Source organism: Microchirus variegatus (genome assembly GCF_963457635.1).
Source record: "Microchirus variegatus genome assembly, chromosome: 6".
Taxonomy (NCBI): domain Eukaryota; kingdom Metazoa; phylum Chordata; class Actinopteri; order Pleuronectiformes; family Soleidae; genus Microchirus; species Microchirus variegatus.
In genome coordinates this window covers 13,215,814-13,242,059 of record NC_139807.1, presented here as the reverse complement: position 1 = coordinate 13,242,059, position 26,246 = coordinate 13,215,814, and the positions used below count along the sequence as shown (strand labels likewise).

General features: G+C 41.3%; 2 protein-coding genes across 2 annotated transcripts; one reads left to right on the top strand and one right to left on the bottom strand.

Moving 5' to 3' along the window:
- Positions 1–308: 308 nt before the first annotated feature.
- On the top strand, positions 309–11,343 carry hmgxb3 (HMG box domain containing 3; the record flags this gene model as incomplete). Its single annotated transcript, XM_083891490.1, has 20 exons — positions 309–442; positions 557–731; positions 1,248–1,718; positions 2,374–2,475; positions 2,763–2,897; positions 3,027–3,274; positions 3,418–3,521; positions 3,605–3,685; positions 4,193–4,275; positions 4,358–4,465; positions 4,575–4,712; positions 5,107–5,414; positions 5,863–5,990; positions 7,555–7,686; positions 7,960–8,144; positions 8,227–8,449; positions 8,712–8,845; positions 9,127–9,246; positions 9,797–10,006; positions 10,765–11,343. 20 exons carry the CDS (start codon positions 309–311, stop codon positions 11,341–11,343), a joined length of 3,798 nt encoding a protein of 1,265 aa, XP_083747616.1.
- A 4,922-nt stretch (positions 11,344–16,265) lies between these two features.
- csf1ra (colony stimulating factor 1 receptor, a) lies at positions 16,266–25,513 on the bottom strand (the record flags this gene model as incomplete). The annotated part of the gene is made up of 21 exons (XM_083891701.1): positions 16,266–16,412; positions 16,700–16,811; positions 18,651–18,750; positions 18,832–18,943; positions 19,032–19,154; positions 19,811–19,914; positions 20,044–20,126; positions 20,208–20,370; positions 20,536–20,646; positions 20,822–20,926; positions 21,100–21,226; positions 21,400–21,491; positions 21,709–21,908; positions 22,020–22,131; positions 22,228–22,343; positions 22,659–22,860; positions 22,946–23,111; positions 23,186–23,322; positions 23,410–23,697; positions 23,831–24,118; positions 25,462–25,513. The coding sequence occupies 21 exons, from the start codon at positions 25,511–25,513 to the stop codon at positions 16,266–16,268; spliced, it is 2,940 nt and encodes a 979-aa protein (XP_083747827.1).
- Positions 25,514–26,246: the final 733 nt, after the last annotated feature.

The following is a 26,246-nucleotide window of genomic DNA, read 5'->3' as shown; positions in this document are numbered from 1 at the left end:
CAGATACAGACTTTTAAAACTGTTAGTTTGTCAAGAAACTCCATCGCAGACCAGGTTACATCTATAATACATACAATTACAATTACAATTACATCTATAATGCATCGTATTTGTAACTTGAATAAGGAATAAATACAGAAAGTTATTTAGTAATATGTTACGGAGTAGTTACCTTTATTTTACATTATATTTAGTTACATTTATTTTGTATGACAGTTATCTGGCCCTTTGAGGGTAACCATTATTCTGATGTGGCTCTCAGTGACAATGAGTTTGTTTTTCAAGTTGTGCCCAGATCTTTGAAAATCATGGAGAAAGTGGGAGCATATGAGGTGGTGAATGATGATGGGGAGGTCGGCTACAATCAAATTGAAGCATCCACTCCAAAAAAGAGGAAGAGCAAAGCTCAAGAAGACACGGTTGAAAAACCCAAGAAGCCGCGGTGATTAACTTTGATGTTTTATCACATCACTGAGTACAGCTGCCTGATGAGGGGCAGCGTTTTGTACACATTTTAAATGTCTTGACTTGTGGATGTGGATTCTGTTTGTCTTAGGTCTGCCTATCTGTTATACTACTTTGATGTTCACCAGATAACTCAACAGGAAGTACCTAATTTGCCACAGTCTGAGATCAACAAGCGAATCAGCGAGAGCTGGAAAAGGCTTAGTGTGGCTGAGAAAGCCTACTACCTGGAGAAGGCCAAGTTTGAGAAGGAGGGCATAGATACAGTAAGCTACTCCATCTTTCTTTGTTTTGTACAGACTAAACAAAGCATCTGTGCCACCTTGAATTTTGTTTATCTTTTAAATTAAATTTTTGGTTTCATATGCTCACTGAAGGTTGAATTAAGTGACCAGTTTGGAAAGAAATGTACATATTGACCATATATACATGTTATCCCATTACAAACTTTTGCCAGTTTCTGTGGAAACATGAATCATAGTCGAATACATACAGTAGATATTAATGAAATCAAAGATTAGAGATGACCAATTAAGAAATTACTAATCTTCGTTAACAAAAAGAATCAATAAGGTGACAAAAGTCTGGATTTATTAAGCATTTTCTTCTGTTTAGAACAAACAAGTCCTATCTAAAAGGTTTGTTTGAGCGCTGGTTTCACCTCACCCGCTGAGTCCTTATTGGTGAACCACTGCTGTTTACTTCCACTGACACTTTTACTTAAGTCTGCTGTAATATCGACATATTCCATGATGTTTTCCTGGCTAATATGTTTTTCTCAGTCCTCAGTCAGCCCCTCCAATGACCTGCCAGGCTTCCGCAAGATCCTCCCCAGAGCCAGCTACGTGCTCTTGTCCAAAAGCTGTCAGTCAGAGGTGCAATTGGAATCCCTGGACCATCCAGCAGAAGGAGGCTTGTCCTCTGTCTCCCTCACCCAAGAACCCCACTTCCCTCACAATCTAGGGGTGGCTGGTGAGGTGGAACTTTCTGAGCTGCCCATCGTTGATGACGACGCAGCAGAGGAAACAGCGATGGTGTCCGTCCTCACAACAGTTCAAGGAATCCCACCTCCTGTTTCTGTCACTTCCAAAACCCCTGCTTCCACAGATGTCCAGCTCTCTACTGATGTCAGAGCAAATGGGGTCACGCTGAAAGAAATTCAAACAAGAGCTGCTGGTAGTAGTTATGGTTGGGCAATGGTGCAGCATGTACAGAGAGAGCCTACTCAGATGGTTGCCATCATACCCTCCCAGGTGAGACTCAAAAGACATGAGTTATGTACACTCAACAAAAATATAAGCGCACAAAGAAAAATTTGTAGTTATTGTTATGTGACAAAACAGAGTAACTATCCAAAAATGACTTATCAATAAACTGGCTTTAATTTGCGAGCATTAGGATCAATTTCAAAACAAAAGTTCACAAACTTCAATAACGTGTGTGTCCACCATTAACCTCACGCAGAGCGGTACACCGGAGACGCATGGACATTACCAGGTTCTTGATTGTGGCCTGGAATGATCATGGAATGATGCACGTTCAGTTGTGTTGCCACAGCCACAGCCACAGCTGTAACGGTCAACCCAGCACTCAGCATGCCAATGACACGCTCCCTCATGATTTGTGACATCTGTGGCATATTGTCAAGTGACAAAAGTCCACATTTTGGTATCCCCTTTTATTGAACAGACCATTAGGAGTGTCTGTGTACTGGTCACACATATTGACCACCACTCTGCCAAATCAAACAAATCATTCCATAAACAAATGCATCAATAATCTGAGCAAATGTCATAACATTCTATTTTTGTTCACCATTTCAAGTTTGTGCGTTTATATTTTTGTTGAGTATAGTATGAAAAAGCTGTTTGCACATCATTTATTGACACAACTTCTCCTTCTCTCCAGAGCCTGATGGAGCCTAAGGCAGCTGTGAACACTGTGGGCCCGCTGATGATGCTGTCTTTAGGAGCCAAATTAGAACAAAGTGCCAAACCTTCATATAAAATGGTAAGCAACTGTTATTAATGCAGCTTGATTTGTCAGGATGGAATCAGACAATCATAGGTTGTGTAGAGAAAATTAAAATCAACTTTCACTTTGATTTGTTAGATATTTTTTATTAAAAAAAAATAATGTGTCTATTCTTAATTTAAAGCGATCATACTACTCAGTTTTTGCTGAGTGTATTATTGGCATTTAAGGAGGTATTCACTCGACTTATGTGTCAGTCAGTAACTATGGTGAATATAGTTAAAATAGTTAAGAACATTGAGTTGTTTTCCTCTCCCCTCCAGTCTGTGAAGACTTACACCAGGAGAGGTCGAGGGAGGTGTCTAAATCCTAGATGTTCATTTGTGTACGTCACCCGCCACAAGCCACCTACGTGCCCTGAATGTGGGAGCCGTTTGGGAGGGAAATGGATTCCTGCTGTGAGTGTTGAACAATGTGTGCACACACAGATACTTAATGCTTAAAGTTTGGGGGAAACGACCGTGACTTGAGCTCCGGTTTTGACCTGCGGTTTCAGTTAATCAACTTTGACTGCTTTCATCCATCAGGCAAAGAAAACGAAAGAGAAAGCAGCAGCAGCATCAAAGCAGTTTTCACAGAAAGCTGAAACCAAGCCTGAAGAAAGCTGCCAGCCCACACAACTCCCCGCTCAAGGGGAGAATGCTGATGTTGGTAAAACAAACACCAGTGGGAGCAAAAAGCAGGCTCGATCTCAGATGTGCTCCAGGAAGCAGCATGCAGTACCAGTTCAATCACCACCAGAGGGCAGAAGCACAACGCAACAGGAAGAAACAAAGTGAGCATCCCTGTGTTTCAATGCCATCATTTTCAATTATTAGATTAGTTCACAGATTCCAATAGAAGCGTATCACCTGTTTTTATTGCATGGTTTTAGAATAGTTTGTGCCTTACTTGAAACGCACTCCTTTTGGTGTCTAGACAACCGAAAGACAGTCTTAAAGGCACCACAGTTCAAGGTCAAGACAGCGTCACTGTTCAGAAGAGGCCTGTGAGACCCATCCTCCCTGCCTATTATAACACAGGTGAGTTATATCATGCAGTACACAGGACATTTGTTTTTTGGTGGGGTTGTTGGTTAGATTTACACATGTCCTTGTGTTTTCAGGCACTGCCTTGTTACAGATCATAACTGTCCCACCTGACAAAGGAAAATATCAGACTGCAAACACCAACAAATCATCATCTGGTACGGTTTAGGTCACTTTATTTCTAAAATATACTTATACAAGGTGTCTGCGTGGTCTTCAAAAGTATTAAAAGTCTTAATCGCGATTTAATGAGGTATTACATTTTTGTCCATAGAGTTTGACTGCAAAAAGTATGCATGAATATATTTATTTTCCTCCCTGCGTTTGTTAAAAACAATGATGCGCAGGCATGCTCGCTGTGCAAGACCGCGCGCGTACACGTGACGTTTCACATCTTGCGACAGCGGACGCGCTCCATCTGGCGCGAAATAATATCCTTTGTATTGTTGTGCTCTATAGATTTAATTGCAAACTAAAACTGTTTTGAAAGTTAAATGTTTTGCTGATTACAGCTTGAAGGTCTTGAAAAAGTCTTAAAAAGGTATTGAAAATAACCTCAGGATTCCTGCATATACCCTGTTATATAATATATTGTAAGTTTTCTTAGGGACTCATCTAATGCTTTTTGTGCAACCGCACTCTTTGATTATTTTCTCTGTGTGCAGCTTCCAGGGAGAGTTTCTCAGGTCTCAAACCCAGCACTTTGAAGCAGCTCGGCCAGACGGTCCCAGCAGCCACACTCAAGCAGGTTAACAAGTGCATACAAAGGCACTCTGACATATACGCTGATGATGAATGATGAGATTCATCATCTTCATGTCCTTCCATAGGATTTTGCAGCCTCGGCAGATGGAGGCCAGCCTGTGTCCTCACTGACAGATGGGAGAATGAATTTACTGTCAGTGGTCCCTTTCAAGGAGCACACTGTCTCTAAATTTGTCAGTATATAACAGTTTCTTGTGTAATTTAACTGTCCATAAATTCTAGTATTTCATGAAGTTACATTTAAAGCATGGTTGGTTTTGTTTGTCTTTTCTTTTTTTATAGGACTTGGGACTATCCACAGCACGAGGCAGGGGCCGGTGTAAAAACCTGTCCTGTGATTTTATGTACAAGAACAGACATAAACCCGCTGTGTGCCCTAAATGCGGTTGTGAGCTAACCCAGAAGAACAAGGGGGCAAAGGTGAAAACTTAAATCCTCCAGATTTATCTGAAGTGCAGATACTGTAAGATTAGTTCCTCTTGACCCCATTTAGGGGTCCTCAGCACAACCTTGGACACATGCATGGGCGACTTCCGCTCAGCGCTCATAAATTTAGATTTGGAACTGATGACAACAGGCCTTTGATGTCAAACCATAAGTCTTTGCTGTTTTTCCTTGAACGCTTTGAAGCAAGCGTGCCTTCTTTTAAACCCATACCACACTTTTCCTCGCTAAATTTAGATGAATTGAACAAATGTACAATATGCTGTTCTCTCTTCCGTTCACTTTTTTCCTTTGCATTAGTAATTAATCACTTTCACCCAAGTTAATATGCACAATTTGTTCATATATATATATATCTTTTTTTTTCCAGTCTGGGACTCTGCTAGATCCATATCAGCCTCTAAGTCCTGCTCAGAAGGACATCCAGCGACAAAACACACTGCAGCTGCTGCGCCGCTCGGTGCAGATTCCTGAAAGTGAGACTGAGCTTCAGGAAACGTTGAACCTCATTCAGGAGCTCAATGGTCTCCAGATCATCTTGATTCAACCAGGGCACCAGGAACATGAAGACAGTGTGGGGACGGAGACACTGGTGGAGACTGGGTGGCCTCAGTTCTATGAATCAGCAGCTTCTCACTGTGGCTTGTGTAACTACCCGCTTTTCAAAGGAGGTCAGAGGTGAGACAACGGGCAGTGAGGTGGAAATAATGTTTTGATCTGTGTTAAAGACACGAGGTAGATCAAAGTTTGGTATTCTGTTGGTTCACTCTCTTTCTCACAATTTGAACCAAAGTGAGTGATTATGCGTTATTTAATTATTTAAATTTGTAAACCCCAAAACAATCGACATCAGCTTTTGCTGTATTGTCCCCAGATGACATGAAATCACCACTATCAAATGTGAACGAACATGTGTCAATCATTATAGAGCATGACAAATGGATGGTGTGAAATTATTTGTAATGGGGTTATGAGGGGTATTTCCAGCTCTATCTCCACAGTCTTTTATCTTAATTCTTCGCGTTACACTTTTGCATGTACACATTCAATTGTCTTTCTCTGGGGAAGAATTACAACCACTGTGACAACTGTGAAACTGTGTTTGTGTGTGTGTTGTCGGTTGTAGCACCGTGGCAGGACAGACGGACTGCTGGCTCCTGACTGAGACACTGATTCAGACGGCTTCTATCCAGCTCAAAGTGTGTCTCAACATTCAGTGTCTAGCTCTGCACAGCTTTACTGACCTGCATCCAGGTAAAAGAGCAACACCCAACAACCACTTGTACATTTTTATTGGGTAGAATTTTGTCCCCCTTTAGCTAGTACCTCAAACACAATCACGGTCATTTGACCATTTCTAATTGACCATTGGGGGGGGGGGGGTGCAACAATGAATCATGTGTGCACTGTACACAACAGTCGAGATCAATGGTACCTGATACTTTGAACATGCGGTGCATATTTTCTGTTCTCATTTAAGGGGTAAATGTTTAACATGTTATGACATTCTTGATACATTTAGAAGCAAAGACTATTTTATTTATGGAAGAAAACTTACTTTATAATTATAGTAGAAAATCTAGTCTGTGTCCACATTATATGGTTGATTAAATGTTTTGACTTTGTATGTTGTATTTTGACTTCTTTATTGTACACCACTCGGCCACAGCAAAAAAACACATATTTACGGATTACTAGATTGCTTAGAATTTAATCCTTGTAACAATTTGAACGACTTGAACCTGTTTGATTGCTGTGGCTGATCATTGCATGTGAGAACGTACCAAATGTCCAGTTGCAAGAGGAGACGCTGTTAGTCAGCCTCGTCTTAACTGTCACAGACTCACTCACCACGCCAAGCCTCCAACACAAATATGTGAAACCGTAGTAAGGGAAAAATGAGTGAGACGACACTCATGTGCATTTTCATTATCTACACTGACAGCACACATCTGTGTTCTTTGCAATCTCTGCTCTGCTCCTTTATTTTTTTTATTGACTAGTGTTGATGCTAAGATGTGGAGAATGTCTAATGTTTAGGATTTGTTCTGTGTGCAGGAACCTTCTGACGTTTATGAACAATTTTTTTTCTGACGTTTATGAACAATTTTTTTTAAGGATGAGTGTGTTAAGGCTTTGTATTATTTGGCATTGTATTTGTTCAGGCAGCGTGAGCATGAGACAACGGTGGACAGTGAGTGTCTCACACCAAAACAGAATATGTGGCACTCAGTGAGCAACAGCACCACCTCTGTGGACTTTCATTTTCTTATATGTACAGAGATTTATACAAACAAACTTGAGCAGAGGCACTACATTCTATATTATATTTTACTTAATAATGTTAATTAGCCCACAGATTTAATAACAGGCATATATTATTTAACTGTATTAAATGGCATAGTGTAAAGAGGCGATGTCACTGTTTAATAGTTTAATCTGTTGTGCGGCCAGAGCTCTGACACCTCCTACAGCCAAGTTCTCAATTTTCTTGAAACAATTTTTAGGACGTTTCCAAACCGGATAATTATAATTAATTATTTATTTATAATTATTAACTGTTCCTTTCTTGTGGATACAAAAAGCTTTTCATTGTTTGTATTACTGCTTTCTCCTTTACAGCCCATCACTGTTCTCTGTGCCCCAAAGTTCCAGCATAGCAACACACATTATTTTACATTTTACATTTACATTGACATCTGCTGTGTCTTTCCTTTGTTGTGTGTATCTTGTATGATGCTTTGTCCTTAGGGTCCTCTCACAGTCAGATTCAAATGTGGATTTGATTTGTTTTTTTTGTTTTTGATTTTCTGAAAAGGTTTGTTCAACATTGGGAACAAACTTTTGGTGAGCATTGACCTGTTCCTGAAGATTAGAGCAAATATCAAACTGGGTCACGCTCCCTCTGAGGCAGCCAGGGCGACTCTAAACCACATCCACAACCATTCAGGTAAATTCTTGACTACACGCCACCTAACATAAAAATATTGATTTGAAATAACAAAATATATCTACAACTCATGTTAATGAAGGAATTGTCTTGGTAGGAGCTGCTTTACATCATTAATATGGATTTAAATACTCTTTTGCATGTGGTAAAAATGCAGTTTATCGTAATTAACAGATAATTGTCATTGGTTGACAGGCTATTGGTAGTTCTGTTACTCCACTGTTTCACTGCATGTTTCCTGTGAATCTCACCGTTTTCCCTTATTCCTATCAGTCCATGCATTGAGCCCAGAGGAGTTTTCACAAATCCAGGAGCTCCTCCTGAGCGGTTACTGGGCCTTCGAATGTCTCACAGTGCGGGATTACAACGATATGATCTGCGGGATTTGCGGCGTTGCTCCCAAGCTGGAGGTAGCACAACGATACGCAAACAACGTGCTGGAGCTCAAGAACGTGGAGGTGATGGAGTAATTGCAAAATGAAACCCATTTATCAGATATATGCATCTAGTGGCAGCGTCTTAACTGTACCGTCTCCACAGTTTACTTGGCCTGAGTATTCAGTCTCTGATGAGGTCCATGTGGATGACTTCTGGCTCACCATGGAGAGCGAGGCTCTCGAGCAGGCGGCTTTTCCCACTGACATCCCCATCACACGTGTGGACGCTTCCATCATCGCCCCCTTCATCCCCCCTCTGATGAGGAGCGCCACCGTTATCAACACGGAGAAAGACAAAGCCTCGTCACACACGCAGTCGCCCTCAGGTACGAGCAAATAAGTGCTTCGACAAAATTAATTTCAGAACAATCCTGTGCTTTGTGTTCGAGATATAGATCATCGTAGAAGATTGTAGTATCACGTACTGCAAATTTCATGCATTATTTCCAGTTTCTATTAATCCTGTGTCAGTGTTAATTTGCACTGACATATTAATAGATTCCGATAAGTTATGTTCTTACTTTAGCTGTGTTTTGGTTGCAGTGGATTATCTTTGACCCAGTTTTTTTTTTTCTTCATCCGTTTCAGGAGATCCATCAGTTTTGGTGCGTTTCATTCATGACGGCCAGCTGAGGCTGGACAAGATTGAGGATCACAGCGAGGATGAGCTGAAAGCAATTCTGGACAGCTGCGGGGCGAACATCCTCCCGGGCTCCACTAAGGTGTGTGGCGAGGGAAGCATGTGCTTTGTTAATGGCCTGTAAAATGTTACGATAGTAACCCAAGGGAAATCTGCATCACCACCCCCATGACCCCGAGGCTGATGAGGTTTGGGGTCCTGTCCAAAAGTATTTCAGCCAGTTGTCTGTGGTCTGTTTACAAGGAAAGATTATTTTCTCATTAATTTCATTAAGTCCGTTTGAAACTCGGACACACTTGTATCAACAATATGTGTGTTTGTTTGGAAAAACAAGCTTCCTTTCTTGTCTTCTTCTGTGATTAGAATGAGCTCCTGGCTTCACTGGTTTCCTTGTACAAGCTTGTTCATACTGGCATCTCCACTGCGCCACAGCCTCCCCCACAGCTCACTGCTGGTAAACTGTCAAAGGTCTGCCCACACAAGGTAAACGCAGTAACTTTCCAAACAAAGCAACAAAAGCTCTTTGACACCTTTCACACCTGATATTAACATCTGTCCTGAGTGATCTGGTCAAATGGTATTTTCTCTCTCCTGCTCACTTCACTCACACACACAGGTTATGTGCAACTATCCTTTTAAGGACTCGCAGTGTAAATACACAATTATGTTCTTGCTAATGCTCAGTGACATCTGTGTGCATTTCAATAAAGGGAGGGGACGCCAGATCTGAACATGTGACACAGGAGATGCATCCAAGAAAAGCATTTTATGGCCAGGCGTGATCAATCATACAGGACAGATGATAATCCCAGTTGTAAATGGGGCCTTTGTATGCTGTTGTAAATGAAGTATTTTCAAACTCCAAATACAAGAGCACTAATGTAATGTATGAAACTGTTGATTGCTATATGAGCCTAAAATTGAAATATTCCCATTTGTTGCTTTTTATTATTTCCTTTGAGGACTGTTCCTCCGTACGAAAGACTTTTGAGCAGTGGCCGTCAACCGGTTCTTGTGACGTTCCTGTTTTCAGGTGGTGTGCGGCTCCAAGTATCTGGTGAAAGGAGAGACGGCTCGAGATCACGTCGACCTGCTGCTGTCCTCGCGCTACTGGCCGCCAGTCTATGTCAGCGACTGTGCCAAGCAGGTGGCGCTCTGTACAGACTTACAGTATCCAGAGCTGGCGAAGCAGATGTGGGGCAGAAACCAAGGCTGCTTCTGTGACCCCTTTGAAAAACCAGAGGTGGGTGATGTCAAGGTCATGTTTACTTATCCAGGAGAAAAAGTTAAAAGGCTGTATCAGTGATATTATGATATAGCATATTCTTACTTACTTTAAGTTTCAAAATTAAGGCTTGTAATGCTTCCATTCATGGCGACAACCAGTGGCACAAGGATAAACTGATTTGTAACATCAATATCTGACAAAAGGTTGGTTGATACAAAAGCTCACTTAGGCTACATCCATATAAGAACAACTTAATCTGAAATACTGAACAATCCACGTTCAGACGAGCGTTTTAAGTAATCTGCATAAATATTAAAGCAGCATAGACCACATAACCATTCAGCTGCTCAGCCATTCCTGTGTGTGTGTCAACAGGAAGCTGATCCCCTCCTCTGTAGTCGTTTGTTTAGTTTCAAATAGCGATACTTAAGTGAAACAACAATCGTAAGAACATGGAATTTGGCTATGAGTCCATCGAAAAAGTGTAACTGACACGATAAGGACGTTTAAAAGGAGCTTTGTTTTCACAGCATTTAAAAAATTCTCCATTTCCGGTTCTCAAAAAAACGCTGTGGGTCATGTGGAGAGGAAGTATTTATGTATTTTTAAACCAAAATAGATGATGCTTTCTATTCAGCCTCTGGGATTAAGAATACACACATTGTATTTTCCATCTTCATCTACATCTTCATCTAAATCAGAGAATTTAAACTTCAAAAACCTAATTACTTTTGGGAGTAAAATCTCAGTTTGGTTTTCCTTCAATTCCTCAGTTTGTGTCCTGCGCTGAGCTACAGGACCAGCCGTACAGTGCCGACCTTTGTTTGGTAGCAGAGAACCAGCAGGTTCATCCCATCACCAAGTCATCGTCTCGCTGGCTGGTCAATCCGCCTGGAGCAGAGCAGCCTGCGGAGCCTCTCGCCCCAGAACACCGCTCATTATCACTCTGCAAAGACCTGGAGCCCTACGTCAGCCTGGTGGCTGAGCTGGAGAAAGACAAAGAAGAGGGGGAACAGAAGGAGGAGACAGATAAAGACTGCACGGAAAAATCAGAGGACTGTTCCTCTGTGAGCTCTGCACGTTGGAAACCCATGGTTTTTAACAACACAGCCTATTACTACCTGTACAACCGCCTGGTAGATTTCCTCACCAGCAGGGACGTTGTGAACCAGCAGATCAACCAGGTGGTGAAGGTGTGTCAGCCCGGAGAGGTGGTGATCAGGGACGCTCTGTACCGGTTAGGAGTGGCACAGATTAACACGCAGCAAGAAGAAGAAGAAGGAGAAGGATTTGGAGCTGAGGGACAGACACAAGAGGGAGCCACAGAGATATACGAGGTTGTTCTGCCATAATAACGTTAGTGAGGATGACATAAAACAACAGGATAGACTGAATGTAAAAGTGCTGCTAGAGGGCACAGAAGTCACACAACTCTAACCTCAAGAATGACTAAGGAAGCAGAAACTATGAGAGAATATTTTATTGTTAATATTCAACAAACCTCCATCACAGCACTGCTGACGGGTTTTACTCATGTGAGGAAAAAAGACTGAAATATTGTAAAAAAAATCCACCTAACATGATATTTATTTTTTCAGTAAGTCAATGAAATTGGAAAAAAATCAATGAACAGAACCAAATATTTTCAGGATGGTTCAATAAGGTGTATGCAAATGTGATACTAAATCAATGCTTTTCTGTTCATCAAAGTATATAAGTTATATAATGTCTGGATAATTTGGCAGTTTAGTATTTATTGCCCTTTTACATTCAGAGACATGTTTTACCTCTGATCTTTTTGGATGGTGATGATGGAATATTAATGTGATGATGAACATTTTGTTTTATTTAGCATCATCCTCTGTTGTCTTAGCTCGTGCCAGTGAACCATAAACTGCTCTCAGTCATGCACTGAATGTGGACATTTACCTACAGTTGTGTGTTGGAGATGCATTTGAGAATGCAGATGTCTAAATTCGTCGTTCTGGACATTCCCATTTCCTGTCAGCCCACCCCTGGCCAAAATTCCAGAAAAACTCCAAGTGAGCCCATGTGAGAATACAGCTGAAAAATCTTGAAGTGAATGAATGAATGAGTCTTCTACCTCCTTTTTGCTCGACCCAGGCTCCACTCTTCGCCTAGATGTTTGAGAACGTTTCCTCAAAGCATCTGACTGCTCACTCCTCACAGGTAATCACAGGCAACGACAGGTCAATTTCATGACAGCCATAAACCTAACATTGAAAGAATGTTTCCTCCTCATGTCTTGAGTCAAACTACCAACAGTAGTTACTATCATTGCCTTATCAGTCATGTGATATGAGGCATTAGATGCGACTGATGTCACGGTTATGTTGAGCGAAAAGCCAAAACAACGGCGGGTTTCATCTTGGTATTGGCGCAAGGTAGAAAAACCTTAAAATACACAGAAAATATTTATTTTGAAGCTCATAATGATTGTCCCACTGTCGTTACACACTGTGCAGCAGTGCAGCCCATGCTTTTTTTATGATCTCGTGTTGTTTATTCTAACTCTGGACTCCCTAGTATAATTTATTTGTAGACAGAAATATCACATTGCCTCTAATTGTGGGTTCTTTATTCTTTCCTCAAGCAAAGTCATCAAGAGCTATGAATAAACAGATTGTGTGAAGATTTAAATTCCACAGAGAGATTTTCTTTTCTTTTCTTTTAAAATACTTAATATTACAAATATGTTTTATTTTTGCATTGCAATGGGATGTGTAGACATGCCATACCCTCCTCAGTGTCTGCTTTTTGTTGACATTTTGCTGCTGAGACATCTTTATATTTGCTTCATCCTGAATTCAAAGCACAGTTTCCATTACTAAGGGAAAAAAAAGCATCCTAATGATAATAATTTTGATAACACTTTACATTACAGTACGGTAACAACATGGTGATAGTATGGTAATTATCATTTTCAAGCTTGACCTGGATATTACTTTGGAAATGATGATATTATCTCCCAACTACCACACTATTACCATTATTATCACCAAAACTGCAAATTACATTAAAAAATAAAAAATACTTATTACTAAAATATTGCCTTCCAATTGCAATATTATTACCATACTGCTTCCATATTACTATACTGTGTATAAGGTGTTTGTGTACATGCTTATTCGCAGAATTAAGGATGTGAAGCAGAGGATTAATGAATCACAACACTAACTTCCTGCGCTCCACGCTGGCACATTTTAAAAATAAAAACAAGAATACTGTTAGCGATGAACGAAACCAGACAAAGGAGGGAAAACATTTCTACCTTCTGTAGGCTCTGTGGTGAGATGAATACTTCCCCACAAGGATTTCAGAGTTGCGCAACGTCAAACAGAGACTGTTGGAAATGTTTCAGATATTTCAGATGCACGTTATTCAACAACAATAAAAAAACAGGAAGTGAGGAGAGAAGGCCGCATGGTTTCTATTAGCGCTTTCATATCCGACAAAGAATGTTCAACTGCTCATGAATGCAAATATCTTATCAGCCAAGTGCATACACTGCTCACAAAAAGTTAAGGATGTTTGGCTTTTGGATTCAATTTCAGAATTCACCTAAAATGCACTATAACGTATAACTTTTGAATGCACATGTCCAATCGTTCAATGTTTCAGTGCTTATTGAATAACATGCTGTTCTCTAACAAGGTGAATAACCACAAAAATCACAACAGCTGTCTGATGTAGTGGTTCAATTGTTATTGAACGACTAAAAGTTTGTATTCAAATAGGCGTCTTCATCATGATGTTCACATTTTGACATCACGAGAGCAAGACAACACTTTAAACTTGATGAAGTTTTTGAGACATTGAGATGTGGTATTGCCACCACTGTTGTTAGTTCTTGTTTGAGATAAAGAAATTACTATGTCATCCTTCTACCTGAATGTCCTGCTTTCATGGTAGAATATAAGTGTATATGGGTCAATATGTTTGCTGAAGTTTAAATTGAGTATTGGAATAGAAGAACGGTGAAGTGGCCGAGCAATAAATCAAAATCTTATCAAAATGTTATCAAAATAATGTAATTTCTTATCAGGCCCAATATGTCTGTTGTCGGAGTATCCACGGAAACTGCTAGTGTTTACAGAGGACCATCTGAAAAAGAGAAAATATCCCGGTGGAAATATTTTGTTGACGTCAGAGGAGAATGAACAGATGGGATTGAGATGATAGAAAGGCAAAAGTAACTCAAACATCCTCTTGTTACAAGCAACATATCCAGAAAATCATCTCTGAATGCACAATATGGTGAAACTTGAAGCAGATGAGCTGCAGCAGAAGAAGAGCACACTGGGTGCCACATACACTGCCGTTCAAAAGTTTGGGGTCACTTAGAAATGTCCTTATTTTTGAAGAAAAATCACTTTTTTTCAATGAATATAACATTAAATGAATCAGAAATATGCTCTATACATTGTTAATACATTGACTATTCTAGCTGCAAACGTCTGTTTTTAATGGAATATGTACATAGGTGTATAGAGGCCCATTTCCAGTGTTCTAATGGTACATTGTGTTTGCTAATCGCGTTAGAAGACTATTGGATGATTAGAAAACCCTTGTGCAATGATGTTAGTACAGCTGAAAACAGTTTCTAATCTTGTCAATGTCTTGACTATATTTTCTATTCAATTTGCAGCTCTTTTGATGAATAAAAGTGTGACTTTTAATGGAAAACACACAAAAAATTGCATAGTTGACCCCGACCTTTTGAATGGTAGTTTAAGTGGATGTAATGCAGTAGCCAGTGAGTGTATGTGTGGCTGTAGTACATACACTTGACAAGAAACCGCATATTTATGGGTAAAACTTTATTCAAAACCTCAGCAGTTTTTCACTTATTTAAATGGCAGCTTTTGCATTTATTGTCATATTTGCACAAAATCAAACACACACAGACACACACACACACACACACACACACACACACACACACACACACACACACACACACACACACACACACACACACACGCATACACACAACTGATACATGAAATACTGATGTGCTAACATTGACTCTACATTTCAAAGAAAATAAAGATAACTCTTGATTTACACCATGAGATAAATATACATTGTCAGGCAATCTCGCTGGATTCAGATACAAGCGCTTTTGAAATACCCAAAGTCAGGCAAAACTTGCAGTCTGTATCTCTCAGATAGCTTATATATGATCCTAAATGATCATACAGTTGGCAGTGTAGGCTGACTGCTACATAAAGGCATCAGTGAAGCTTACATTCTAACACTCATCTTTACAGCACATGAGACGTCGCTGCTGCACAAACAACAACCAAAGAAAAAGAAAAATGAAAAGTTCACATTGTCAGACATTAAACATTGTTTATCTGCTCCGTCGCAGAGCCACAGATTTCCCTGCTCATTTCACTTTTGCCGCTCCTAAGTCGGACCGAGCACTCGTTAATTAATTCGATTGAAGTGGAACAATCACATGTTGCTACCAACTGACAGCTACTGTATGTGTGTCACAAGAAACGCGGCGACGATCAAAGCGTGAAGGGGGGAACAACAACGCAGCCATTCTCTGCCTCCTCCACGGTTGATTTGGCACGGCTCAAACCAGGGAAAAAAACACACTTGTGCTCTTCAAATGCTCAATATGGTGATGTAAGAATGATAAGAATATATGTATTTTTAAAAAAAAAATGGTACTGTCTGTACTACATTGAGATTAGTTTCCACAGTTTTGGATCCAGTGTTTACGACTGACGGGTCGCTTCCTCTGAGAAAACCATACATGCGATAAAATGATGAAGTGAACCTGCTGACAAAAGTGACTAACATCTCCACAAAACAAGACATGTAATAGTAAAAAAACAACAACATGATAATAATAATAAACACAGTGTTCACGATATAATAAAGAACACAGGAGAAAGCACTTTGTTGGATACTGAATATACATTACAAAAGGGGGGGGGAGGGGCAGACAGACGGAATGTTTAGGGTACGGCACTGCTCGGGATGTTTTTGTGGTTTGTCGACATGTTTCCTGCTTTCGCGTCTGTAGTCGTGACGCAGACGTGGCAATTTCTAGTCATGGTCTGTGAGGCGAGTCACATGTTTGTACCAGCTGCTTGTCTGTCTGATGAACAGCCACAAACAGCAGAACAACAAAAGAATCTGTGGAAGTGATTCTCTGATACTGTCCACCCGTTAGGAAGACGCTTGCGAAGCGATGGCCACAAATGACGGCTTATCCCGCCTCTCCTGAGGGCGTTCAACAAAACTGGTAGTTGTTGGTCCTCATCAGAGGCTGCTCCTCTTCCTCGTGGTCACAAGACTGGTCACAGGGGCCGTTACAGCACTTGGACTCATCACACACTTCACCCTCTGTGACCTGCTGCTGAACATTCTGGTAGGTTAGCTGTGGAGAAGCGAACGTTAGGCTGGTGAGTGAGACGTGATCCAAAAAAAGAATGGCTTCATTCAAACGACAACAAACACGTGTTCTCGAAATCATCAGTCTCTTGTTTCATGTGAGGCAGAAGGGCTGATTGTTATTGTGTTTTAATCAGTCAATAATAGGTTTGACAGCCCGGCTAACTGTGTCAAACTGTGGTAAATTGTTGTCTCTTTGGCTGAATGGAAATAAGAAAACGAACACGCTTCTCGAGGACAACAGGGCGGCAGAAATCTACACCGTAAACTCACCTGTTCCTGCTCAGGTTGCTCCCCGAGTAGTCTCTCGATCATCTGACTGATCTTGCTGAACGTCGGACGCTCCGTGGGCTCCAGATGCCAGCACATCTTCATGATCGTGTAGCTGAAACGAAAGCAAAGCGCAGATTTATGGCCAATTCACCAGAGCGAGCAGTGACGCAACATTATTTTAAGCATTTAAGGCCGTGCGATCTAATTTTGACAGCGAAACGCCGTGGCGCTTGTAGAAAAGTCAAGAAACGGCATCAATCCCGAATGAGACAAAACGAGGAGAGGACTGTGGAGATGGTGACGCAGTTGGATAAGAGACTTGTTCATAAGAACCTCTGCCCCTCCAGTCTCATCCTGCTGCCCGTGAAATGGCAGTTCCATGGCTTTCTAACTTTGAGATCATGTGGCCAACAGGCAGAACTAAGGACTGACTCACAGAAGAACAACAGATGATGAGGCCCTGACTCAGATTGAGTCGCCTCTGTTTCCACAGCGTAGTTATTCTGGGTGGTGTGACAGATGTGCCAAATCGGTGCACATCAGTGTTAAGGCCTCCTGAGATACTGGGAAAAACTCTGTGTTTTATCATTTTTCCTCATCTCAGCAGCCTGTTCAGATTTAGCCATGTTGAGTTTTGGGTTTGGAGATGGTACTGGATTATGAGGATTAATGGAAGTACTTCATAAATTTGCCTCATGTGTCAGTTTAGTGAGATAGGGCGAACATTTGGGAATCATGCTCCTAAAAACATCTTTTCACTCTAGCCTTCAACTCGCTCCTTTTTATTCCACCCGTGTTGTGTTTTATTTGCAATTTTTTAAGTTTATTTTAAAGTTAAGACCGGGGTTTTTAACCTCTTGACTCCAGCCTTTTCCTATTTTATTCCACCCTGTGTTGTATTTTACTGTTTTATTTGCATCTTATGTTTTATTTTAAAGTTAAAACAGGGGTTTTAACCTCTTGACTTTAGCCTTTTTCCTATTTATTTTGTCTTTTATTGTTGTATTTGTTATTGTGAAGCACTTTGAGCTGCAATCCTTATATGAAAGGTGCTATACAAATAACATTTATTGACCTCCGCCAGGAGGCATATGTTTTCGCCAGAGTTTGTTTGCCTGTCTGTCTGTCTGTCTGTTAGCAACATAACTCGAAAAGTCACAGACGGATTTGGATGAAAATTTCAGGAAATGTCCGCAATGGGACCAGGAACAAGTGATTACATTTTGGGTGTGATGCATAGATGCTGCGCATTGGCAGGGTGTATTTTGGAGGCACTGGGAGGCCTTTTCTAGTTAGCATTATTATTATCATATACATGTAATATGTTCTTTTAGAAGCACTCTTGCCTTTGCAGCAAGAAGACCCGGGTTCCTGGATTTGAGCCCCATTTGGAACAACTTCGGCACAAGGGCCTTTCTGCAAGGAGTTTGCATGTTCTCCCCGTGTGTGTGGGGGTTTTCTCCGGGTTCTCCTGCTTCCTCCCACAGTCCAAAAACATGCGATATGGGGATTAGGTGAATTGGTCACTCTAAATTGACTGTAGATGTGAGAGTGTGAGTGAATGGTTGTTTGTCTCTATATGTGGCCCTGCCGATGGACTGGCGAACTGTCCAGGGTGTACCCCACCTATCGCCCAATGTCTGCTGAGATAGGCACAGCACCCCCCATGACCCTCTGGTGGAGGATAAAGAGGTAGATAATGGATGGATGGATGTTCTTTTATATTTGTATTTGATGACACTCAGAGAAACCTTCGTAGTCTCTCAGTCTGGGAGATTAAATGCTTAAGCCTTAGTAAAATTCAGCAGTTACAATAAATATGTCTGCTAATTAAGCGACAAAAGCATCAACAAGAAAAGATATCGACAAAAACTGGACATAAAATGTACACAAAAAGCAGCTGTTCATTTATGGACCAGTCTTCGTGTCGATGTTGATATTGTGAGCTTACATTTCAGGTGGGGCAAAGTCTGGTTGGCACATGGTGTAGCCACGCTTCACCATCTTGTAGAACCTGGAGTCCACAGCCATGCGAGGATAAGGACTCTTACCTAACGGAAAGCAGAAAGCGCGGTGTCATTTTAGCAAGAAAATCAGGAAAATGTCAGGGAGTTCGGGATACGTGCACTGACCTAAAGAGAAGATCTCCCACAGCAGGATGCCATAGGACCAGACGTCACTCTGGACGGTGTACACGCACTCGAAAATGCTCTCCGGAGCCATCCACTTGACTGGCAGACGTGCCTTCACACACAGTGGACACAGTATTTTAGGCTTGGTTTATATTTTAAGGAAACAAACAAACGCGTTTCTAATGCCCTCGGGTGCTTACGTTGCCCTTCACCACGTAGTTGGAGTCATTCATGATGTCACGTGCCAGCCCAAAGTCACAAATCTTGGCCTCTCTGTGGTTGGTCAAAAGCACATTTCTGGCAGCCACATCTCTGTGAATACACTGAGAAGAGACAAAGACGAGGACTGTAGCATGAGAAACCACAGGCAAATACTCGAGCGACAGGAATAAGCAACATAATCGAAGGGAATAAGCCTTTTGCAAATTATTTCACACACGCCATTTTGACATATTCTATAATGATAAAATATTTCATGTAAATGAAGATGTACAGTTTTAGCTGTTGAAGTTTTTTTTTTCTTAAAATTATTCATTATTATTATATTATTTTATTATATTGTATTTTTATTGATTTTATTATTTATATTATTATTATTATTATAAGCCATACATTTATTAATTATAACAGAATAATTTCTTTTAAAAGAGGACACATTTTTACTGATGAGTTTCATCATTACACCCAGTTTTAATGTTATGGGCTGATGGGCTTGTTATTATATTATTATTATAATAACAATAATAATAATAATTATAATACTATTTGTATAGCACCTTTCAGTGGATTGCAGCTCAAAGTGAGCAATCCAATAAAATGAAAGTAACATTTAAAAAGATAAAATATGCAAATACAAAAAATAAAACACAGTACGGGTTGGAATAAACTGGAGCTACTTGAAGGCGAGAGTAAAAAGACATGTCATGCTGTTACGCATTTATCTCATACTTTTAAAGCCTTTGAATGCAAATTCACTCACATTTTTGCCGGCTAAAAAGTCAAGGCCCTGAGCCACTTGGAAGGAAAACCTCAGCAAGTCGTCGATGTCCAGTGGCCAGTCACTCGTCCCCACACAGGCAGCATCTGAGCATGAGTCAGCCAAAGACCACATTAGTAACACCCAGGGTCAGGGGGTTAACACGCTTAATTACTCTGATGAGCATGTTGCTGCATGACTGAATTGTGTAAATTTAAATGAGAATGCATGTTTGCCTTGAGTCGATTCTGCATTTGGAGGCTGACTGGGCCTCATCTCCATGTAACTGCTCGATGATTCACTGGAGATCCCACTGTCACTGAAAAAAAAAAGACACAGAGTGAAGCCTTGACAGAAACGGTCCACCCTCTGATTGTAGACAGTTGGAGATGTTCCGTACCTTCTGATGAACTGTTTCTGATTGCAGATGTTCTTGTAGTCATTTGAGCTCTCCATGGCGTCAGGAATGTTCATAACAAAGTTCACAAACGTCTCTGCCTTCTGGCGGAGGAAGTTCAGGAGGTCGCCGAGGCTGCAGTACTCCGTGATCACAAGCACTGGTCCTGCAGAGGAAACACACCATATTAGGGCACATTCAACAAAGAAAAGTCTGTTTGCATGCAAATGTGCTTAGTTGCACTCGATTGTCCATTAAGTGGCCGAATGAGAGCGTCGATAAAAACGTGTTTTTGTGATTTTCTTCACTCGTCTCTGTTGTGCTCTCTGACCTCCATAGGTGCAGGCTCCCAGTAGGTTGACAATGTTCTTGTGGTGTCCCAGGTGGCTCAGGATCTTCAGCTCAGACATCAGAGCCTCCTTCTCATCTGTGTGGGCACTGGCTGCATGAGTATGATACAGAGTGGCGTCATAAATTCATATTATTAGCAAATCTGATCACGCAAAACAAATGGGAAAATGTTTCCTGTTCATTTTCCTCATTTCCCAGTCTCTCTGATTTGCTTATATAAACAAAAGATCACTCTGTTAAATCAAAGTTCGGGAAATTGGCTCCACCTTTCAGCATCTTCACAGCCACACGAGTCACATTATCTTCCTTCCCCAGACCATAGGCTGTGGCCTCGACAACCTTCCCAAAAGCTCCTGCTCCCAGAGTCATCCCTGCGTGGACAGGAAATAAGATAAATGATTACTATTCCGTCATGGTTTCATCCAATATTCTCCATTTAAATCTAATTATTTGGTACATTAAATATGTTTCTGATTTCCTTCAAAAACAGCAGACCATTTTTGATTCAGTTTATGATTAAAAAAAAAAAAAAAAAGCTTCAAACCTAGTTTCAATTTGTCTCTGGGGAACTCCCACTTCTCATTGTAGGGCAGCTGAGTGGGGTCAATGAAGGTGTAGTTGTTTCCGTCTCTCGCCTCAATGATCTTCCAGCGGATCTCATACCTGGGTTTCTGAGAATGGTAAATAGTTTGTATTTATATATCGCTTTTCTCGTCTTGATGACCACATGAAGCTGCTTTACACGAGCGTTTTGCCATTCACTCTTTCACACCCATTCACCCACAAAAACCCTCATTCTCAAAATCCGACAAACCCCACGTAGCATATCTGATCTACAGCTTACCTGCTTATATTTGTAGAACAGAAAAGCCAGAAGCACCAGGAGGATGGACAGAATCCCTGCTGCTCCAGTCAGAGTGGAAGTGAAGAGTTTATCTGTCCAATCAAAGAAAAATCAACACATAATTTAACTCCATGTGCAGTGACTGTTTTATAGGCTATTTGCGGGCGATGTGGTTTTCAAAAATAGATTTGATTCAATTAAAGTGATTCTTCGTTTCATAAGACGTCCAGTTACAAAAAAAAAATTCGATTTGCATTGAACCTCATCCACATGACAACAGAGTGACCGTCGTCGTCGCTGAACACTCACCGGAGACCTCCACGGCGAACGTGTCCCTGCTGACGCCGACTAGGTTGAAGGCGACGCACTCCACTGTCATCCTCTGACTGGACAGACCCACAGTGAGGACGCTCTCCACCTCCACCGCCCCGTTCTCCTCCCTCTGGACCTCCACTGTGGAGGCCTGGAGAGGGATGGCCATCTGCAGCCCTGAGTTGTTCTCATTGCACCTGCCTCGTTACAACACAGTCAGTTAGACAGAGGATCTCTAGGTCTCTAAAAACTACTACTACAAAAAAAAACAACCTTGCTGTTAAAATGCTAATAACAGTGACACTCACGTAGGCCGTATCCCAAGACATTGGTACCAGATGATTCTGGGAGCAGGATAACCGAATGACGTGCATGTGAGTGTGGTTACATTTTCCCATCTCACCACAGCAACAGGTCTCTCTGTGACAGTGAAGTGAAAATTGTCAGAATGAATGACTTGAAATGACTTTAAAATGAACCTTTCATTTTCCTTCAACAGCCGGTCACATCACTTACGATACATTTGGACTTGGAATGTGATGGAAGCATTGGTCAGGTCACTCCTGGCATAAAAGGTGTACTGGCCCTGCTCCTGTGCATTCATTCTCCTCAGCTGCAGAGTTGCATGGTATCTATTGAAAAAAAAAGAAGATCTTTACACTGACAAAAAAAGAGGAATGTCTACAAACCCTCAGTGACTAATTCTACAGTTTTAATTCAGACATTTGTCATTTGTCTGAAAAGAGAACACCACTCTTCCCAACTGCAACACTTTCATGACCTGAGGAAACACAGTGACCTTGTTGTTCTCTGGCAAATTCACACAAAATGCACTGACAGCATTTTTTCCCACAGCAGCTTCTCCTTCCTGTCCAGTTTCAACTGTGCTGCGAAAGCGTGTGAAAAGAAGCAGCTTTCACACGAGACCACTTTTGTTTCAGCTGTACCTGTTGTTGTATCGGATCAGCTTGTGCTCCTGGGTGGACGTGCTGGGAGAAGTCGGTGTGTGCCATCTGTGCTCTGTGATGTGAGGGTACGCCTCGATGACCACGCTGAGCTCCAGATCTTCTCCCTCGTTCACCTCCACCAACAGACCCTTGTGGGCCAGTTTGGGGGACAACTGGGGCAACAGCCTGATATAGGGCTTATCTGTTCAGAATAATCAAAGGTTGTCAGAGTTGTCATGTGTCAGAGTCTTCTTAAAAGCTTTTGTGTTTTTTTTTCAGTGTCTTACCTACAACCAGCAGGTATGTGGTTGAACTGTTCACGCCTGCCTCGTTCGTGCCAATGCAGGAGATGTTCCCTGTATCTGCGAGCTCCACAGCAGAGACGGTCAGTATGCTACTTATGTCCAGGCGGTTTTCTCCACCGGAGCGAGCCGTCTCCTCAATGATTGGTTTCTGAAGCCAAACAAAAGTTAAAAAACGTGATCTCTGCCACAACTAATAGAGGTCCCAACATGTTAGATACTGACCGACTTGGTGGTGTACTTCCAGGTGACGTTGTAGTTGAAGTTGGGGTTGTGTGTGGTGCAGCGAATACTGAGTTTCTCGCCAATGATGCGCACGTATTCATCCGTGTCCAAGAAAACATACGGAGGAAAACGAAGCCCTGAAACAATAAATGAGTGTCAGACGGGTGCACGACACGTATCCTACCACTTTTGGTAAATCACTGAGGCCGTCGCATAAGTCTCACTCTGAATGACGTTGATGGAGAAGGTCTTGGAGGTCTTCTCCAGTCCGTTGACCTTGGCCGTGCAGACGTAGTCGGCGTTAAAGCTGGGATGGAGCTTGTGGATGAGAATGCCACGATGTCGGTCAACTGTAAAGTTCATCCCTGGCGGCACGCTGGTCCCGTTGTCCATGCGGAGGCCCATGTCCGTGGCTGCTGGGTTGGTGAGCAGGCAGGGCAGCAGGTATTCCTCATCCTCTTTCTTCACCACCTGCAGCGACGTGCTGCTGGTCCAGAACAAACGGCTTGGATCTTCAGGAAAAAAAAAACGATGGGGAGGATTTTTAGATTAAAGAACCCGGGTGGACAATAACCCGTCCAAGCACCACATGAGGAAGCTTTTCTTATATAAGTGAGAGCAAGCCTCTGATTTATCTGAGCTCACCTTGTACGTACACATGCACTGAGGAGGTCAGGTAACGATACTGAGGCCCAGCAGTGTAATAACACCTGTAAGTCCCGGTGAATTCTGCAGAGGGCCTCTCCACCTTCAAGGTGCGGACATTCCCTTTTCCCCTGGACACAAAGGGCCGGTGTTTGGGGAGTCTGGTTTGCCAGTTGACGTGGCTGTCACCCTCGCACCTTAAATCCAGTGGGTTCCCAGGTGTGACCACCACCTCAGAACTCCTCACCACCTTAGAATTGAACCTGATCACCGGGCGCCTCCATTCTGCTGAGGAGAGATGGAAAAGTGGAAGAATCAATGCATTTGTTGAGTATATAATATACATTTTTTTAGTGCTACCCTGTAATGTTGCGTATGCTCTGGTCATGTTTTTTTTTGTTTTTTTTATTTAAATAACTGAAGTCAGTCAGTCTGCTGCTTTGTCTGCTCCAGGATTCAGATTTAGAAAATAAACTCCTTATTTCAGGAAACAGATTGAAGACTGGGACCAGAATAACATCCCTCTGTCCTACACACTTCTGCTTTTCACTATGTTTCTGTCTCGACGCTGGAAAAAAACTGGAAAGCTTAATCTATGTAGAATTTAAGTATTTTGGGGTTAAAACTGCTCTCTTTTTTTTTTTTTTTTTTTATTTGGACCTGAGAGCCACCCACAGCCTTGTGATCACACAGTTAATATTAATATGACTCTATGTTTCTACTCTTTGTAAGTTTGAGGTTTGAGGTTTCTTCCATTTTTGTTCCTAAGTGTAAGTGTTTTTGTGCAGTTTTGTGAGGATAAAGGGTGTCACTTGCTGTAAAACCCTTTGAGGAAAACTGTTTTTATGATGTCATGTTTCTTAAATACAGTTTCTTTGACTTGACTGGACTTGCTGACATTTGAGACTGAAAGTCTGTGGGAAACAGCAGCTTTGGATTTGAAAAGTTTCTGTTTATTTGCACTGTGTCTTTTAAAGCAGAACTGATATTCTATGTTCAGCATGTTTTTTTTTTTTTAATTCAGCACGGAACACAAGGTAATGTAAAGACACAGGGAACAAAGTGTGGTTTGAAACTAAACAGTCAGCGTAAAGTCCCTCCTCACTCTGGAGAAAGAAAGGTGCCTTTATGTGCTTAAATGCAAACACATGAAATTGCAATTTGATGCCCGGTGAGTGACTTACTGATATTAAGCTAAAAAACAAAGTCTCACAACACAAGGAGCCCAAAAACAACTCATGATGCTGCACTTGTTCTGCTCCATTAGACACAACAGCGTAACAGATCTCAGAGGCAGAGGCGCAGTGTTTCTATTGCTCCTCTGCTCTGACCACGAGTTTATGCCATGAAATGTATGATTAAATCAAGGCAGCTCGACACACAAGAATGTTTGAGAGAATATTCTTGGAGTATCGCATGAAAATAATAAAAAAAAAACTTTGTTTGTTGTCACGCAGATGGACATCAACAACTTTTTGCAATTGGATTTTACTTGAAAAATATTAAATTACAACATTAACCGAACAATTAAGCACTTAACCATAACATTGTGAGATTCTGTATCTTTGTAAATAACGATGAGAAAATGTATTTTATGTCGCTTTCACAGATTTCTGTCTGTGTTCTCTTACCTGAAGCAGCAGAGGCCACTATCCCCAGCAACAGAGTGAGGTAGGACAGCATCCTGGATCAGCTCCAGACTTGCAGTTTGAAGGTGGATGTTTACGTTTGCTAGAGAGAGCTCTTCCTCTGATCTGTGCGGGGTTAGTGAGACAAGTGAGAAACGCCACCAAGGAAGCTGTGCTGCCTCTCATCCTTGTTATTAACTCCCCTTTTCTGACCGTGCAGAGCTGCACAGCCTGTGGAGATGAACCTTAGCTGAAATAATATATATGTATATACAGTGCTGAACAAATGTATTAGACCACCAGCTGCACTAAACTAACAGCGTTGTTAATTATGAAAATCATTTTTCATGTTTCTGTAGTGGTTAATACACCAGTATGTAGAAGCTCTTTAACCAAAATGATATTTTTAATGCTAAAATATCAAAATATTATTGTTAGCCAAATGTACTTTTTTCACAAAAAGACAGAAAACAGTAAAGCACATTATTATTTCTTGAATAAGATGTCAAATTATAATTATTTACTTGCATTCCAGAAGAGAAACATTTGTTTTAGTGGTTGAATGTTAAGCTTGATTCATTTCTCAGACGAAGCCCAGGGGATTCAGGGGAATTAAGTTTGCTATTTGCCAAATAAGTAATAACAACAATAATAATAACAATAGAACATGACAACAACAGCAAATAAGAAGCAGCAGCATATGTTGTATTGTATGAATGAAGAATGATGATGTACACTCTTAGAAATAAGGGTTCCAAAAGGGTCCTGAGGTTCTACCTGGAACCATT